General features: G+C 40.1%; 1 protein-coding gene across 8 annotated transcripts in view; it reads left to right on the top strand.

Moving 5' to 3' along the window:
* NTRK3 (neurotrophic receptor tyrosine kinase 3) overlaps positions 1-18,338 on the top strand; it is a 1,063,191-nt gene that overhangs the window by 318,049 nt on the left and 726,804 nt on the right. For all 8 annotated transcript variants that reach the window (XR_012242732.1, XR_012242731.1, XR_012242729.1 and 5 more), the window contains exon 4: positions 18,097-18,168. Coding sequence is in view for 4 of the 8 variants with exons in the window: in XM_073618426.1 (XP_073474527.1) it covers positions 18,097-18,168 (72 nt within the window). In the remaining 4 variants the exon portion in view is untranslated. The remainder of the gene's footprint in view (positions 1-18,096; positions 18,169-18,338) is intronic.

The following is an 18,338-nucleotide window of genomic DNA, read 5'->3' as shown; positions in this document are numbered from 1 at the left end:
CCCTGCATTCTGAGTGAAACTGGCAGAATCGTACGTTTTTGGTCCCTTAGGGCTCATTCAGAGGGATGATCAGTCCCATCCTCTGTACAGAGCCTCTGGTAGGCTTAATTCTAAATGAGTTGGGTTTGCGTCGCAGTTTGGTCACTCGGCTCAAAAAGGTTCGCCATCACTATTCTAAACCAAGAGCTTCAAAATTAATATGGAGGTGTGTAATGTCAGCCCTACATATATCACTCATGACCAGTTTCTTTTGCCTGTAGTTGGATATATACTTCAAAACGACAGCCACCAGCTTTCTTATAAATCCAGAGGATTCTTTAACTAACAGCTTGGTAGCTATCTTAGGCGCTCCTTGCTTTATTTCCATGGCTTGAAGTACTGTTGGGTGACCATTGAGGGAAGCCTTGGTGTGTGGGAGTTGCATTGTTAGATCTATTGAGCTTGTTTGAAGTTCTTCTTCATCTGACTACACTTGCAAGTCTAAAAGTTTCCAGCGCCTCTTTGAGTATTCTGTTCTGAAGTGAACTTACCCTTATTTGGGTAAGTGTAAGATTGCCTTCCTATATGTTTTTTCTTTTTATGTCGCTTTAGCGACTTCTGTAGATTGCCATGCTAAAGTGTGACCTAAGCACATATGTTTATGCTCTCTATGTTTGATAGGGTATATATATACTGAATGTACTGAGTTAGCATCTGTAGGACTTCTCATGAGAAAATTGGTATGGTGGCTTCTCCATATGGATATAATCATGGCTTAGTGTAAGTGGGCAAGTTTAGTCATCAAAGGATACAATCATAGAACATAGATCCTGCTATTAAAGGTAGAGAAGATGGCTACCCCAGATGGAACCACAATAGTATGAACACTTTGTTTTGATATGTTGCTTTCCAAGACATATGGCAATGCTGAGGTCAGGGCTAGGGTTTTAGTCTTCACCCATTTTAGCATTTGCTAATTTTTCAAGCAAAGACTGCCCTAGAATCTGCAGCACTTTGGCTGTTTTATATTAAAGTAATAATAAAGGCTGATTTTTTTTTTTCTTAAATAACAAACATGTTATACGTACCTGCTCTGTACAGTGGATTTGCACAAATCATCCCTGATCCTCCTATTCTTGGGTCTCCCGACAGTGCTCCTGGCACCTCTCTCCTGCCGAGTGCCCCTGTAGCATGAAGCTTGCAATGGGGGCACCCGAGCAGGCTCACTCCTAATACGCTGCTCTGTCTGTTCATTCACACACAGCTTGGCCCCACCCTGCTCTCTCCTCATTGGCTCACTGGCCAATGGCTCCCAGTACTATCTCAGCCAATGAGGAGGCAGAGACCTGAGAGAGTTGCTAATTTTGCGCACATCGCTGGATCGAGATGGAGCTGAAATAAGTTTTGGGGGGTTGGGGGACTGCAGCACACAGAATATTTTTTACCTTCTTGCATATGCATGAAGGTAAAAAACCTTGAGCCTTTACAACCACTTTAAGAACTATTATTTAAGTACCCAAAACCTTGAAGAAAAGAAATGGTGCCCAAGTGCTCACTAGTAATAGAGCTCTATTCCTTGTACAGTTCCTTTGCTAGATTTGCCTAAAAGATATCAAGATTAAAGTAAAAAGTAAAGATTTTCATCTTGGTGCAGCTTTTCCCTAACCTTGACACAATTGGCTGATGAGCACCTTATAGTAAGAATTGTGCTGTACATAGTAAACATTTAAAATGGTCACTAGTGTTTTCTACAGAATGATACAGTGTGAAAAAGCTAAAGCTAGGATTAATTTTAAACATATAAAGCTATTTTGTGTAAATTCAATTATTTAAAAAATATATACATTCTTACATTAATAGTGAACATTAAGTTCATGCAAAATTCATAAGCATAAGTGGTTGAATCTATTAAGAGAAAGATCAGCAGCAATGGACTTGACCTCTGAGAAAGCATCACAAAACAGTAAGTGAAAGAAAAGCCAATCATCTGACCGAAAAAAAAAAACAAGTTTAATAATTAATGATCACTTCTATAGAAATGCTTGGGTAACATATAATCAAACTTTAATGGTATTTATATAAATTTGAGAGATTGGTTTTGAAACCTGAGTCACGGTGCTCATGCCTATGGAATTCATTTGATACTGAATGATTATTGTCTTAATCTGTCAAAAACAAACACCTGGGTACTTGAGAACTTCAAATGAAATTGTCTATTATATATAGTATTTAGGGATCGAGGAAATCCAATGGGAATGTTGTTGTCGATTGTTCCTAAAGATATTGGTACTTTGAAGTATACCTATTGTAGGAGAATTGTGTAGGCTGCCACAGTGGACCTCTCTTTATGAGAATGTTAATTCCACGACTTGCATGCCGATCTAATGACTTCACCTGTTCTGAGTCTGTGACTCAAAATTATTAAATAGATCAATAATGTAGACTTATGGAAAGGTCACTCAAGCACCACATCCTTCTTGGACCTATGCTAGAGAATCTTGTTATAGTTAATGGGACTTTTTAAGTGACACCTCAAAAGTCCTATTAACTAACACAAAATCTCCTATCAAAATGACTTCTCTCATGACAGGTGTACTTTACGGTAAAAGCTAACATTTACCCAAGCTTACCCCCTTCTCACCAATATACATACACTCAGATGAAGTCTTATGTGGTTCCTGTCTGCTCTGGCCTTTGCAGAAATGGAATGCCCTTTCATTGGTCTAAGAGGCAGTGTTAATGCAATACTGTGCATGCATTGGCATTGGCATCTCCCTTCGCTGAAGGCCATTTTTCTGTATGGATATCATTGTGTCGTGCACACTATCACTGGGGCATCAGTGAGGAGGGAAAGGCAGGGGTATAAGGAAGTTTTACCTTAAAAGTACAATTAAAGTCAGTAGTATTGATGGCCCCCATATTTTTGTGAAATTGAAGAATTATGCCATTTTGGCAAAATGCATTGAGGTAAAAAGGAATACAAAATTACTTTTTTTGTGGGTTTAAATGTGAAAGGGGTCCGGAGGAGGAGAACTATCCTAAACCTGTTCTCGTGCCAAAAATGGCATCTCACCATCCTAAATATTTCAGAAAGTTAAAGAAAAAAAAAAATTGGAGCCCCATGTCTCTTATGTGAAAATAGAAGTCTTCACCTGATTTAGAGAAGTGTAACTTGGTTGCCCCAGACCTAACCCTTATGCCGCGTACACACGGTCGGACTTTTCGTCTACAAAAGTCCGACAGCCTGTCCGACATACTTCCGACGTACCTTCGGCGGACTTGCGGCAGACTTTCTTACGAACGGACTTGCCTACACACGACCACACAAAAGTACGACAGCCTAGTACGCGGTGACGTACACCAAGTCCGACGAGACTATAAAACGGAAGTTCAATAGCCCGTACGACACCCTTTGGGCTCCTTCTGCTAATCTCGTGTTTATCTCGTGTTAGTAGAAGTTTGGTGAGAGACGATTCGCGCTTGTGAGACTCGTATTTTTCAGTTCGTTTTAACTGTTGTTCAGTCTGTGCTTGTGAGGTTTGTATCTGCTTTTCAGTGCGTTTGGTCAGTTGGCATTGAGAAATCTTTGTTTTATTGTCTGCTCGTTCCTGATTTTCAGGTCGTTCTTCACAGGCCTTGCTGTTCTTCAGTGCGTTCTGTTTAGTGCGTTCTGACCAGCCGACCGTTTTGAAGCCATGTTACCTGTACGTACTCGTCGTAGAGCTCGTGCATTGTATGTGCTTGGTGCTGTAGTTTATTCTTCAGCCCAAGACCAGTCCATGAACAGGGCGAGGAGGAGTTCATGGACCAAGAATTGGTTGCTTCAGCGTGACCAGTTCTGTCACATGCCTTTGCTCCGTGAGATCCGTGAGAATAATCCTGAGGATTTCAGGAACTTTCTCCGGATGACGGACCCCGTTTTTGACCGTTTGTTGGCTTTGCTGACCCCCTATATCAGCAGGCAGGATACCTGCATGAGGCAAGCCATCACTCCGGAGCAGAGGCTGGTCGCTACCTTGCGGTATTTGGCCACAGGGAGAAGCCTGCAGGACCTTAAGTTCTCGACAGGCATCTCCCCCCAGGCTCTGGGGATCATTATCCCAGAGACCTGTTCTGCCATCATACAGGTCCTGCAGAAGGACTATATTAAGGTAAGATATTTTTCTTTTATTAGCATCACATGTTCTTTTATGTAATCTTTGATAATGTGATGTATTTCTTGCTTCAAACACTACTTACCATCATTGCAATATAGTGTGAATGTCCCCTTTTTATCCTCACACATGCTGGAATTTTTTCCTGTTATTTTTTGTCATGCATGTATATTTTCCTTCAATAACCTTCCCAGCATGAAGTGATGGGAACATATCCACCTAGTCTACTCATTTTGAATGTATTTTGTTTGAGTGTATTTAGTGTGCTTATAATTAGCAATTATCTAGATTTCACAACTCCCCCACCCCCCCACCTAAACTCACTCCAAATAGTGTGCTGCTAATGAGCAATTATCTAGATTTCACAACCCCCCCACCCCCCCCCACCTAAACTCACTCCAAATAGTGTGCTGCTAATGAGCAATTATCTAGATTTCACAACCCCCCCACCCCCCCCCCCACCTAAACTCACTCCAAATAGTGTGCTGCTAATGAGCAATTATCTAGATTTCACAACCCCCCCACCCCCCCCCCACCTAAACTCACTCCAAATAGTGTGCTGCTAATGAGCAATTATCTAGATTTCACAACCCCCCCCACCCCCACCCTCGTTCAAATTTGCTTGAATGTTCTGTGGTGTTGATTTGTCTAAAGCAAATATATGTTGCAGTTTGCAAAATGCATGTGCACTCTACAAGTGCATTTGTTCCAGTGCTTTAGTAAATGAGCAGAAGCTCTGCTGATTTCCATCATCAAATCATATGCAAGCCTCAAAGTGTTTTCATTAATTGCCCTTGCATGTGATTGTGTACTCCTTGCAACATGAATGCCTTTTTACATTACCTCATTTACTGTAAGCTGGTTAGCAACTGCACCTGCAGAGTGCGACAACTGCAGTCTTGTAGCCTTTTTAGTCCCTAAATTCCTGCGTGTCCTAAAAGTAATTTTTTTTAGGGATTTCACAACCCCCTAAAATGTAATCAATGTTCCATCAGAGGGGGTGAGCAATCTGATAAGTGTGCCTTTCCATATTAGTTATTCCAGAAGAATTAAATTATTGAATGTTATACTGATGCTGGGGAATAATGTTTTTAATTGTCTAATTTTCTTGCAATGTTAGCTTCCAAATTAATTGATTTTGGTTTTCTTGTTTGATTCCCCAGTTTCCTTCAACGCCACAGGAATGGCAGACTGTGGCATCCCATTTTGCCAGCCGTTGGGACTTTCCCAATTGTGGAGGGGCTATAGATGGGAAACATGTCCACATTGTGCCACCACCCCATTCGGGGTCATATTATTTTAATTATAAGGGGTTCCACAGTATTGTTTTAATGGCGGTGGTGTCGGCACACTATGATTTTTTATATGTGGACGTGGGGAAGAATGGCCGGATGTCGGATGGAGGAGTATTTGCCCAGAGGGAGTTCTGCCAGCGTCTCCAGAGTGGTGGCCTGGGATTGCCACCTGATGAGGATAACGTGGAAGGACTCCCCTTTGTCTTAATTGCCGATGAAGCCTTCGCTCTCAGCAAGCACCTCATGAGGCCATTCCCCCAAAGAACCCTCACCCCGGAGAGGAGGGTTTTTAATTACCGGCTGGCCAGAGCTAGAAGAGTGGTTGAGAATGCGTTTGGAATTCTGGCCAGCCGGTTCCGCCTGTTTCAAACAGCCATTAATTTGGCTGAATACAAACTTAATTTTATCATTTTATCGTGCTGCATTCTGCACAACTTTTTAAACAAGCATTCTCCCAATTATATAGGCACAGTTGGGCCTGAGGCCGGACAAATAGAAGCCAACCTTACAGGCCTGGATACTGTCCGTACTGGCTTGGCCCCCCAAAGTGCCCGTCAAGTTAGACAGCAATATGTTAATTATTTTATGGGTAGGGGGGCCATTGCAATGGGCCAGGATATATAATTCTTGACAATAAAAAAAATATTGAGGAAATCTTGCATTATATTTATTGCTTGCCTTTCTTTTGGGCTGTCTCCTAGGTTATGGTCGAGCAGTTGTAGTGCCAACTGTATTTTAATTTTAAATGTCTAAATAAGCTCCATTGCCACTGTAAACAACTTTTTTACAATTATAACCAAACTGATACTGAGCCTTGAAATAACAAACCACACATTTATTTAATTCCTATAAGGAGATGTTTTTATTAATGGTTGTTATGCATTCAGTTCTGCATTTAGTATAAAATGTTCATAGACAAAAATATAATGATATCTTAATAATGTAGCAAAATATAATTATATTAAAATATTTCTACCTAATCCACAAAAAAATAATTTTGGCTTTTTGATTTTCGCAAACAGGCTTTTTTTTTATTTTTTTTGGAAAATCAATTTTTTTTTTTTTTTTAAGCAATTTTTTTTTATTTTTTAATTTTTTTTAATCAAGTTTTTTTTTTTTTTTTTTTTGGTTTTTTAAAATCAAGTTTTTTTTTTATTTTTTGGTTTTTGCAAATCAAGTTTTTTAGTATTTTTTGGTTTTTTCAAATCAAGTTTTTTAGTTTTTTTTGTTTTTTTAAAATCAAGTTTTTTAGTTTTTTTTGGTTTTTGAAAATCAAGTTTTTTAGTTTTTTTTGGTTTTTGAAAATCAAGTTTTTTAGTTTTTTTTGGTTTTTGAAAATCAATTTTTTTATTTTTTTGGTTTTTGAAAATCAATTTTTTTATTTTTTTGTGGATTTTTGAGGTATTTACGAGAAACAGCCCTCCTTTTTTACATTAGGTTAAACAGCCATTTATGTTCTGCCAAAAAAAAAAAGAGAAGGCCCAGAATGGGGTCAGCAAAACAGGAAATGAAGGACATGATTGATGTTTTGGGGTTTAAAAAAGGGCATTTAGATTCGACCCAAAACATCAATCATGTCCTTCATTTCCTGCTGCATACGATCCAGCCGATTCCGCATTTCATCAATGTCTTTATTCCAAGCCATTATTTGACCAATTAGCCGTTGGGCACTTTCAGAGGTGAAATAGTCACTTCTTGTTGTTGTACCTAAAGTGGAATGAAACCAAAAAATGTCTTTAGAAATATGCACACATACATAGTTTTTACCTTACCATAAATAAAGCTGTTGTCTCAGACACTGACCTGGTGGGGTGCCCATGTAGCCTAATTCCTCCACATCCTCGGGGGTGGCACTGTTGCTTGAATGAAGCACAACCAGATCCCCTAAAATAGAGTAGACAAATTACATTAAACAAAAGGCAGCCATGCATAGATTAACGTAAGCTGGTGTGTCAGACACTCACCTGGTGGGGTGCCCATGTCGCCCACCTCTCCTTCCTCCACATCCTCAATGGGACTTGGGCTGATTTCCCAATCATGTTTTGCTTGGGGTGGACTGTCTTCTTGTTGTTGGCTGAGTGATTTTTCCCCTATGTGAAACAAAAAATTATTAATCTAATTAGCACACAGATATTTTAGTACATAGTAATTTTCCAACATTTGTAGTGAAGTGGTTTGTGTAGAGTTCCTATTTTACCTCAATATTTAAAATTATAAAGACATATCGGATAGATAGATATCAATATCTCAAAATATAGTTAATAATCTTTTGATCTCTCTCTCTCTATATCTGGAACAAAATCTCTAAATATCTAACTAAATGTAAAGAAAAAAAATTAAGATAACTTAAAATATTCAAAAAGAATGTTTTACATTTCTATATCTATCTATCTACCTATCTCTATATTTCTCTCTCTCTATATATTTCTCTCTCTCTCTCTCTCTCTCTCTCTCTATATATATCTATATCTATATCTATATCTATATATCTCTATATATCTATATATCTATATATCTATATATATATATATCTCTATATATCTATATATATATATATCTCTATATATATATCTCTATATATCTATATATATATATATCTCTATATATATATATATATATATATATATAGATATATATATATATATATATATATATATATATATATATATATATATATCTATATATATATATATAGAGATCTATCTATAGATATGTAACGAGGTTTATTAAAAGATCGTTTAAAACGATGAACAAAAAATCGTATAGGAAGGAAAAGCACATGGAGCAGTATACAAGGTAATAAACACAAGAGAAAAACACGACAAGTACTTACTTTTTTTAAGAACTTTCCGGATACGTCGGTATTGATCCGGCTCCCTGAGTTTCAGGTCAGACCATCTTTTTCTCAATTGATCTTTGGAGCGCTGGACCCCAAAAGATGCCTTCAAAGTCTCCACGACCTTCGCCATTATTTTGGCCTTGCGCAAATTTGGCCGTGCGTACGGCCCATAATTGCCATCATAGTCGTCTTTGTGAAGAATGGCCACCATCTCCACCATCTCTTTAAAACTCATATTAGAGGCCTTAAATCTAGGCCTCATAGATTTCGTTGACGTTCCAGCCTCCGGGCTGTCTCCACTACCTGAGGTCGTCAACATTTCAGGTGTCTCCGCCATTCTTTAACTCCACTACGCGCCGTAACAAAAAATGGGCGGAGAACATGAGTTAAAATCGAACGTCAGGGGCGGGCGACGCAGGCGGAGTTTCACACATGCGTAGTGTATAAAGAGGGGCCTTGCGCACGTGTCGTACGTACGTTCTGTGCGTCGAATTAGGGGGCGGAGAACATGAGTTAATTTCGAACGTCAGGGGCGGGCGACGCAGGCGGAGTTTCACACATGCGTAGTGTATAAAGAGGGCCCTTGCGCACGTGTCGTACGTACGTTCTGTGGTAGGTGATAGTGGACCAGGACGTTACAAAACGAAGGTAATTTTAGATATATATTTTTTGGGTTTTATGGTCATGACTTTGTAGCAAGCGGCCTATATGGCTTGATAGATTGATGAGGCCTACATAGGGAGAAGATGATGAGGGGTTAGCAGAAACCTATAATAAAAGTGTTTTTTGTCTTGTGACTTCATCTTTTCCAGATATAATGAATCCCCTATTTAAGGATCCAGAGTTCCTTACAGCTTTTATTTCTAAATATCGAGAGATGAGGAATTTGTGGGAGGTGAAACACCCTCAGTATTATGCAAAGCATGTGAGGAAGTCAACGCTGGAGAGACTTCTGGCCTTTGTCCAGGCGACCATCCCGGAAGCAACAATGGAGACATTGCTCAAGAAAATTGGGGTCTTGAGGAACATGTATAAGAGGGAGCATAAGAAGATCCAGGAATCAAGGAGATCAGGAGCATCAGCAGATGATGTTTATGTACCCAGGCTGTGGTACTACAATCAACTCCGTTTTCTGGATGACCAGAATGAAGCCAGGCCATCACTTTCAACCCTTCCCTCCACCCTTCCCTCCACCCTTCCCTCCACCCCAGCAGAGGCTGATGAGGAGCAAGCTGGGTCTTCCATCCTGGATGAACCAGATATGACCATCTGGAGTCAGGTAAATTATTTTAACAAATATTTACTGTACTAATATTAATGATGTTAACTGGATGTTATAATTGTCTAAAATAATTTGGCACTCAAAATTGTGTATACATATCAATTGACAGTAGTGGCTAAATATGTTTGGCACCTGCTTGAAATAATTAGGGTGTCTGATTAGACTCTTTTATTAAAGAGATGTATTAACATTGAATTTTCTAGTCATGAGAAGCAAACTGTGTGTCATTGATGAACCCAAAAAAATATACTCAAACTATTGTCCTTTTTTTATACACAGGATGAGTCCATCCAGGAGGAATGTGGGGAAAGTGGCAGGCAGGAGGAGACCGGGCCCATGGACAGCCTGGAGGAGGCCGGATTCACCATCATCCTGGAGGAGGCTGGGCCCAGTGTCAGGCAGGAGGTGGCTGCTCCCAGTGAGGTGGCTGCTCCCAGTGAGGTGGCTGGGCCAAGTGAGGTGGCTGGGCCAAGTGAGGTGGCTGGGCCCAGTAGGAGCCTGACCGAATCCCAAGTGCCTCCCCTCCACCTTCCCAAAAAAAGGGCCAGGAAGGGGATGGTCACACAGGACGCATCCCTGCGCCTCATGCAAGAGGCCACCCGTTTTTTAAGGAGCCCCCCCGAAGCGGAAGAATCCTATGGCTGCTACTTAGCCAGCAGGCTTCTTCAGATGGATTGGGAGCAGCGCCTCATTTGTGAGCGCCTATTTGGGGAAACAATCCATAAGGGGCTGCAGGGCACGCTAACACAAAACACCCAACTACATGAGGCAGCCCCCCCTCCTCCTCCTCCTCCTCCTCCTCCTCCTCCTCCTCCTGCCACAACTGAAACACCAGAGCCACAGCCTCAAAAGAAGGCTACAGGGAAGGCTGCAGGGCAGCGTGGAGGAAAGGCTGCAGGGAAGAGAAGAAAGTGATGACCTGGGTTCAGTCTGGTCTGACAGAAGACGCAGGCTGTTGTAGGACCACAGTCTGGGGACATCTAGATCATCTGCTGGTGCTGTTGATCTCTGGGATTCTTGGACCAGATTGTGCTCCCTCTTATATGGACTCCGCAAGATCCCAATTTTCTGGTACACCTACTTTTTCCAGCGTTGACTTCCTCTTTATTTTATTTTGACCATGAATAAATGGATCTTTTTTGAGTTTAGCAAAAGACTATGTGTTTTCTTTGAAATCATTGATTTTACACACAATGTTAAATTAACAAGGGACAACAATCTCATTGAGTTTGGAAAAAACACACCAAAAATACATTACTAATGTTAAATAATGTTCAAGTGGTAAGTCTTGAAAATAAAAAAATTTACATAACCAAAAACGGTGCTTTGGGTTAACTTTATCTAAAAACTAAAAAATAATCACTATAAAAAAAAAAACAGAATAATGGGTTCTTTGTGGTAACTTTACAAACCTAAAAAAAAAAAAAAAAAAAGGGGGAAAAAGTATTATTAGTATGGAAACATTGTTTTTAAAATGCATACTATATCATTCATGAGATCAAAGAGAAAAAGAATCCAGAAATCAGTTTGGGAGAACTCTGATTATGAACAGCAAAACACCTTCGTTCTTTAGAGCCTTCGTAAAGAAGAAATAAAATGCGCTGCATTCAACGATCACAGATTTTGCAGCGTGATGAATGTGCTACCTACAATACGAACACTAGTTTTACTAGACCGAGTGCTTCCGTTTAGTTTTTGCTTATGAGCATGCGTCGTTTTTTTGTCCGTCGGACTAGCATACAGACGAGCGGACTTCGGGGTCCGTCGTAGTTACGACGTAAAGATTTGAAGCATGCTTCAAATCTAAAGTCCGTCGGATTTGAGGCTAAAAAAGTCAGTTGAAAGTCCGGAGAAGCCCACACACGATCGGATTACCAGCCAGCTTTAGTCCGTCAGCGTCCGTTGGACTTTTGTAGACGAAAAGTCCGACCGTGTGTACGCGGCATTAGACTAACTCTCGCTCTTATCCCCCTAAATGTAACACAACCACCAGGATAATCTTTAACACCTAACCCACCTAACACATAATCCATGACCGAAACCCAAAACTTAATGCTTAACCTAACACTAAAACCTAACACATAATCCATAAAGCAAAACTTTGTTTAAAAAAGAAAGTACCACTAATTCTCTCCGTCCCCTCAGTGTGTAACCTAGTTGTGTTTTTTTCTGGGGGAACAAGTATCCACTCCTACTTCCTCAATCTTCACCTAGGCGAGAAGGATGTTGCTCATCCCCCCCCAACTTTGTGCCCTGGGATGTCACACATCTCAGGAGGTTGCAGGAACAGTATCACTGGACCGCTCATGTTCAGTGGAAAACCGGCTGTAATTCATCAGGAAGTCACAGCCCGCTGCCGGCGACCTCAACAGTGAGAAGTATCACCTTGGGGAAGACAACTCTTAAATCCAAAGGCTGGTAAGTATCTGATTTTTAAAAGTTAGCAGCTACAAACACTGTACATACCAGTTTATGGATTCAAGAGCTATTTTCCCAAAGCCGATGCTTTCAACTATTGAGGGTTTACGTCTTCCCAAAGCCGATGCTTTCAACTGTTGAGGGTCTACGTCTTTTAAATTTTTTTCTTTAACGATTTACGTTCCACTTTATCTTAACCCTAAAATGTAAGACTTGATCCTTAAAGTAAAACTCTAGGCAAAACTTTTTTTTTCATTTTGGATAGAGTAAAGGAGGCTTATTACCCCTGTCAAATATATTTTTGCCATCTGTGTCCCATTGCGGAGATTTCCCTTCACTTCCCATCCCATAGCCAAACAGGAAATGAGAGAAAATCCCTGAAAATTTAGGGAATTCATTGGGGACCCCCATGTCACCTGAACTAGTGTCCCCATTGGAAGATTTCCCCTCTATTACATTTCTGGGGACAACTCAAAATGTGGGATTTCTTTTACTGTCACGTTCAATGATGATGGTAAACAGGACAAATAGAGAGGGTGAATCTCCTTAACAGGGGCACAGACAGCAATAAAAACTGTCAGGTGCGCTGATCCCTCTCTACTCTATCCAAAACCAAAAAAAAAAAAGTTTTGCCTTTAGTTATACTTTAACTTCAAAGGAAAATTTAACCCTTAACCTAACCCCTAAACCATTATTGGGACAGTGGGGAAGCCTTTATCAAAATTTCAAAAGTGAAACACTGATATTTAAAATTGTGGGATAAAATATAATTGCACACATTACAGTTTTACATTTATTTTTAAAATGATTTTTTAAATAATTTACACTAATGAGTTTTAAAAATGAATTCAATTGTATTTATAGGAGTATGTTGCCCTTCTGGGATCTCAGTAAATTGAGAAGGCTCCATTGTCAAGCTAACAGGTTTACACCCCTTTTTGGACCCTGGATGAATTTCCCTGTGGCTCCTGGATTAAAATGGTTCTATAAGGATGGAGAACTTTTTCCAAAGACCTATTTTTTGACAGTCCCTTTAATACAATTCCCATGAACAGATTTGCAGTTATGCAAGTTAGATTGGCCTTGGCTTGTTATGAGCAGAAAATATCCTTTTGATATGTATGAACAGAAGAGTTGTGTAAAGAATAAATCAATACAATAGAAGAATTTAGGGGATCAGAAGAGAATTACTGTATCCAGCAGGTCTCCATGGAGAGCTAGTGATTTATTACACTTAAGAGCATAATGCAGTGATACTTTGTCAATGTTACAGATAAAATAGGTTAGCTTCCAAAGTTCCGCCAGAATCAATCGGGCAATTGGGGGATACATGGCCTTTTTCACCTCCCGTCTGCAAGAAATGTGTGTAGGAAAAAGAAAAAAAGAAAAAAAAAAAACAATCCTATTTGATTGCAACACTTAGCCAAAACTGTCTTTTTGTGAAATCGCCAGCTTTCTATAATTTCACATAACTACGGCTTGAAAACAAATCATGTTTACAATAGCTTGTGGCAGAAAATATCACATGGAGCGGCTTAGAGCAGACATACCAGTGAGGGCCTGGAGGAAACAGGCCAATGATGCTGAAGGCAATAATCAACATGTTGTTTTTTCAAAGCAACTGTGTAAAGTAACACAAACATCACATGACCGGTTCTACTAATTATATCAGAAAAGTATTTATAATTAAAAAGCTTAGGATAAAAGAACTGCGCTTTTGTGTTGTTTGCGTACATAACTTTATTTTTCTATTTCAATAGTATATATTGAAAGAGTTTTACAAAGGTTAATAAATGATAGAAAATATCTGCACTCCCAAATGTTAATGTTAAACCATAGTAAACAGTTTCACATAAAAATACAACAAATAACAGCAGGAAAATTATATTAAAGGATGAGGCGCTAATGATGTTCAGTGAAAAACAAATAAATAGCAAGCTAAAAGTCCATATATGATAGATCCCAACATAAAATTGTGATGCTCAAAATCGGATTCCTAGTTCTTCACCACAAGTGCTCAAGAGATGGGTGGCCTCTCACCAGAGAATTATGACCCCTTTTCACAGGAAGGTCAAACAGCGCTTCTGGAATACCAATTGATTCTACTGACAGCACAGTTCCACTCCATTGGCTCCTCGAGATGAAACTAGGATGGGAAAAATGACTCCACAAGAGACATAGAGGGAGGTCTCATAGTGTAGTATTTTTAATAGATAAAAGCAAATGACAACAACAAATGGCGATTACACTCACATGTTACAGTGCCGATCCGGGCACCAGATGTAATCAGCATGTGCAAGTCAGCTAGTCCTAAAGGGATAGCGTGAAGTCTGCGTTACTCCTAAGGCCAAGCCTAGATAGGATGTGGGATCAAAACCTAGAATGGCAGCTTCTCTGCTCCTTTTGGAGTCTGCCTTAGGAGAGAATCAATTGGTATTCCAAAGTGGAATCAATTGGTATTCCAAAAGCGCTGTTTGACCTTCCTGTAAAAAGGAGTCATAATTCTCTGGTGAGTGGCCACCCATCTCTTGAGCACTTGTGGTGAAGAACTAGGAATCCGATTTTGAGCATCACAATTTGGTGTTGGGATTAGTCATATATGGACTTTTAGCTTGCTATTTATTTGTATTTGCATTTCTGATTCACTGAACATCACTAGCGCCTCATCCTTTAATATATTTTCCCGTAGCATTTGGTGACCTGTTCACTTTTAAAGGGGCAGCTTCCATTGTTTTTTCCCTGATTTCACAGGGCGCCATTAATTGTTTTTCATTTTTTTATAACATATAACAGCAGCCAGCATAAAAATTTTTGATTGCAAAAAAAATGGAATATAGTTCATATGCAGCGCTAGGAGATGGGTGGATGAAACCCAAGATGATGAATAGTGAAGGAAGGCAGAACCCTTGCACCAGCTTCAGTGTGTGGAGCCACACACCACACCACCGTGCTTATATCAGATCCCTTTACCAGAGAGTTGGTCATAGAAAGCTTCACTTAGATCACAAACATCTCCCATAATCAGCAAACAATCCAGCCGCTGGGTCTGGCATCATGGTTATTTCTCTTTAATTGCGGGGCTCCAATGATGGGTCTCCAACAGGATATCCAGATACCAAAGGCAGCATAAGCTCAATCGTAGTCACAGAGTGACCAACTTAATAAAATAAAAGGGGCTCATGGTGAAGTACGTAACGATGGTTGAAGATTTATTAAGAGCCAATTTGCAAAATACAAGTAAAACGAGTAAAAAACAAGCAAATTAGCCGTGGCTCATAGCGGGCTTGTGTCACCAACACGGCCCAGTGGCTGGATTATTTGCTGATTATTAGAGATGTTTGTGATCTAAGTGAAGCTTTCTATGATCGACTCTTTGGTAAGGGGATTTGATATAAGCACGGTGGTGTGGTGTGTGGCTCCACACACTGAAGCTGGTGCGAGGGTCCTGCCTTTCTTCACTATTCATCTTCCTGGGTTTCATCCACTCATCTCCCAGCGTTGCATATGAACTATATTTTACAAAGGTTAGAAAGGTATATATAAACATACAAAAATAGGGCCTTGCTTGAATCAACTAAACGTGAACAAAGTGCAAAACAGCGATGCGGGCAGCATAAAGTGTTAACGTGGGGATCGCAACAATAGTAAACCGAGGGACTGCATACTGACAGTCACAAGATCACCCGTAGGAATTTGTATTAAAGTAATTGTAAAGTCTAATTTTTTTTATTAAAATAGCAACATGTAATACTTACCTGCTCTGTACTGTTGGTTTTGCACAGGGCAGCCTGGATACTCCTCTTCTCGAGTCCCTGGCTGGAGCTCCTGGCCTCTCCCTCCTGTTGAGTGCCCCCACAGCAAGCAGCTTGCTATGGGGGCACCCAAGCTGAGCTGCAGCTCTGTGTGTCCATTCAGACATGGAGCTGCAGTTTGACCCCACTCCTCTACCTCCTGATTGGCTAACTGAGTGATTGACAGCAGCGGGAGCCAATGGTGCCCCTGCTGAGGTAGAGTTCCGGACGGCCAAAGAACTTGTGGACATTGCTTGAGGCTCAGATAAGTATTGGAGGAGCTGAGGGGGGCTGCTGCACTCAGAAGGCTTTTTATCTTAATGCATAGAATGTATTCAGATAAAAAACCTTCTTCCCTTTACAATCACTTTAATGTTACAAACTTAAAAGAAAATAAAAAAAGGAGAGGGAGGGGGGGGGACCCGAGTTGCGAGTGAAATTATAGGCTATGCAGTGGGAGGAGAATCAACATAACTTTATTTTTTAAGTCAGAAGGGTTCCTTTAATGTACAGGCAGAACTATCAATGAAAGTGTGAGACACCACGTGTAACACAATAGCAAGATCTACATTAATGTTTGTCCCAAATTTTGGCAAAATTCAGATGCAGCACATGCATATTGATGCTTAAGGTGGTACTAAACTCAAAAACAAAATTGTAATATATTGCAAATTTTTTAGAGAACTAAAAAAAAAAATAAGGGTGGCCATACACGGTTCGAATCTCGGCCGGTTCAGCAGGAACTGGTTTGAACCATTAATGGGCAGGCTGAATGTAACAAGTTGATAGATTGATCAACTTGGTAACAACCAACCTGCCGAATCTTTTCTATAGACACTAGCAATAATCATTGTCTTCTCCTGGTGGGACAGCTTTGGAGCGGTGAAGGAGTGGTGAACTCACCACTCCTCCACCGTTGCTCCCTATTGAAATCAATGGGGTAGTGCTGCGATACCGCTGGCAAAACGCCGCTCCGGCTGCGTTTTACGGGCGGATTTAACCCCTTTTCGGCCATCAGCAGGGGGTTAAAACCGCCCTGCTAGCAGCCGAATAGCGCCACTAAAATGACAGTAAAGCATCGCTAAAAATAGCGCCGCTTTACCGCCGATGCCCCCCTGTGGCTTGGTGTGAAAGGGCTCTTAGATGTGCTGCATTTGTTTTTTTAAGCTTTTTTTCCCTTTTTTTACCTGGTCATCCAGCCAGTGAGTCTTCTTTTCAACTTCCTTTTTACATATCGAGCTGCCCAGCAAACATGGCAGTTTGAGGGAAGCAAACCATTTTCCACTGACAGGGGTGCTTACAATGGTAATCTTTCATTCGTTCATGTAAAACCCTTATCTCAAAAGAAAATAAAACTGATTGCTGTATCTGCTTAAAAAAAGTGCTGGCTTGAGTTTTGCTTTAATTTGTTAGTCAAGTTCATCTAAAGCTACTAGTACATCTAACAATACCCTCTGGCCAAATTGACAATGTTGCTGTCCAAGGGGGTCCTCGTTGTTCCTCCATTCAGAGAGGAGACACTCTAATGCCCTGTACACATGATAGGATTTTGCCGAAGGAAAATGTGTGATAGGACCTTGTTGTCGGAAATTCCGACCGTGTGTAGGCCCCATCACACATTTTCCATAGGAATTTCCAACACACAAAGTTTGAGAGCAGGCTATAAAATTTTCCGACAACAAAATCCGCTGTCGGAAATTCCAATCGTGTGTACACAATTCCGACGTACAAAGTTCCACGCATGCTTGGAATCAAGCAGAAGAGCAACACTGGCTATTGAACTTCATTTTTCTTGGCTCGTCGTACGTGTTGTACGTCACTGCGTTCTTGACGTTCGGAATTTCCGACCAACATTGTGTGACCGTGTGTATGCAAGACAAGTTTGAGCCAACATCCGTCGGAAAGAATCCATGGGTTTTGTTGTCAGAAAATCCTATCGTGTGTATACGGCATAAGATGGGAAGTGTGTTACTGGATGGTTAATCAGCTGGGAATAAAGGGAAAAAAAAGCCTAAAAAAGAAAACAAATTAAACCATCACCACACTTTCCAATACTAACCTAATCATTTCTAATAATACGTTCTCACTTAGAGTTGCAATGTAAATCCTGAGATGTACAAACCTAAAATAATGCTCGGTAAATAATGTACTGCTGTGAGTGTACGTTTGAACATATGTTTGTGTTAATTTTTATATACAATTTTGAACAAATGTACATGCTATTTATGAAAAAAAAAAAAAAAATATATATATATATATATATATATATATATATATATATATATATATATATAGCCAATTATTGCAATAATAATCATGTAGTTGTTTTTGTTTACAGAACAATCAAGGACTCGGGACTCAGGAGCATACAGCCGAGGGCGTTTTCCAAGAATCCACATTTGCACCACATGTAAGTGATCTAGTTTGTAGCTTTTATCTTCTGATTTGAAGAATTGCTTCTGCCTAGCTGTTTGTTAGGCATGACTTCACTCATAAAGGGTGATAAAAGTGATTGGGTAATGTATGCCAAGTAAAGAAACCGGTACCTACTCTCAGGTAATTATTATCAAATAAATTAAA

Source organism: Aquarana catesbeiana, linkage group LG03, assembly GCF_042186555.1.
Source record: "Aquarana catesbeiana isolate 2022-GZ linkage group LG03, ASM4218655v1, whole genome shotgun sequence".
NCBI classification, from domain to species: domain Eukaryota; kingdom Metazoa; phylum Chordata; class Amphibia; order Anura; family Ranidae; genus Aquarana; species Aquarana catesbeiana.
The sequence above is the reverse complement of the archived record's forward strand: the minus strand, read 5'-3'. Positions and strand labels throughout refer to the sequence as shown.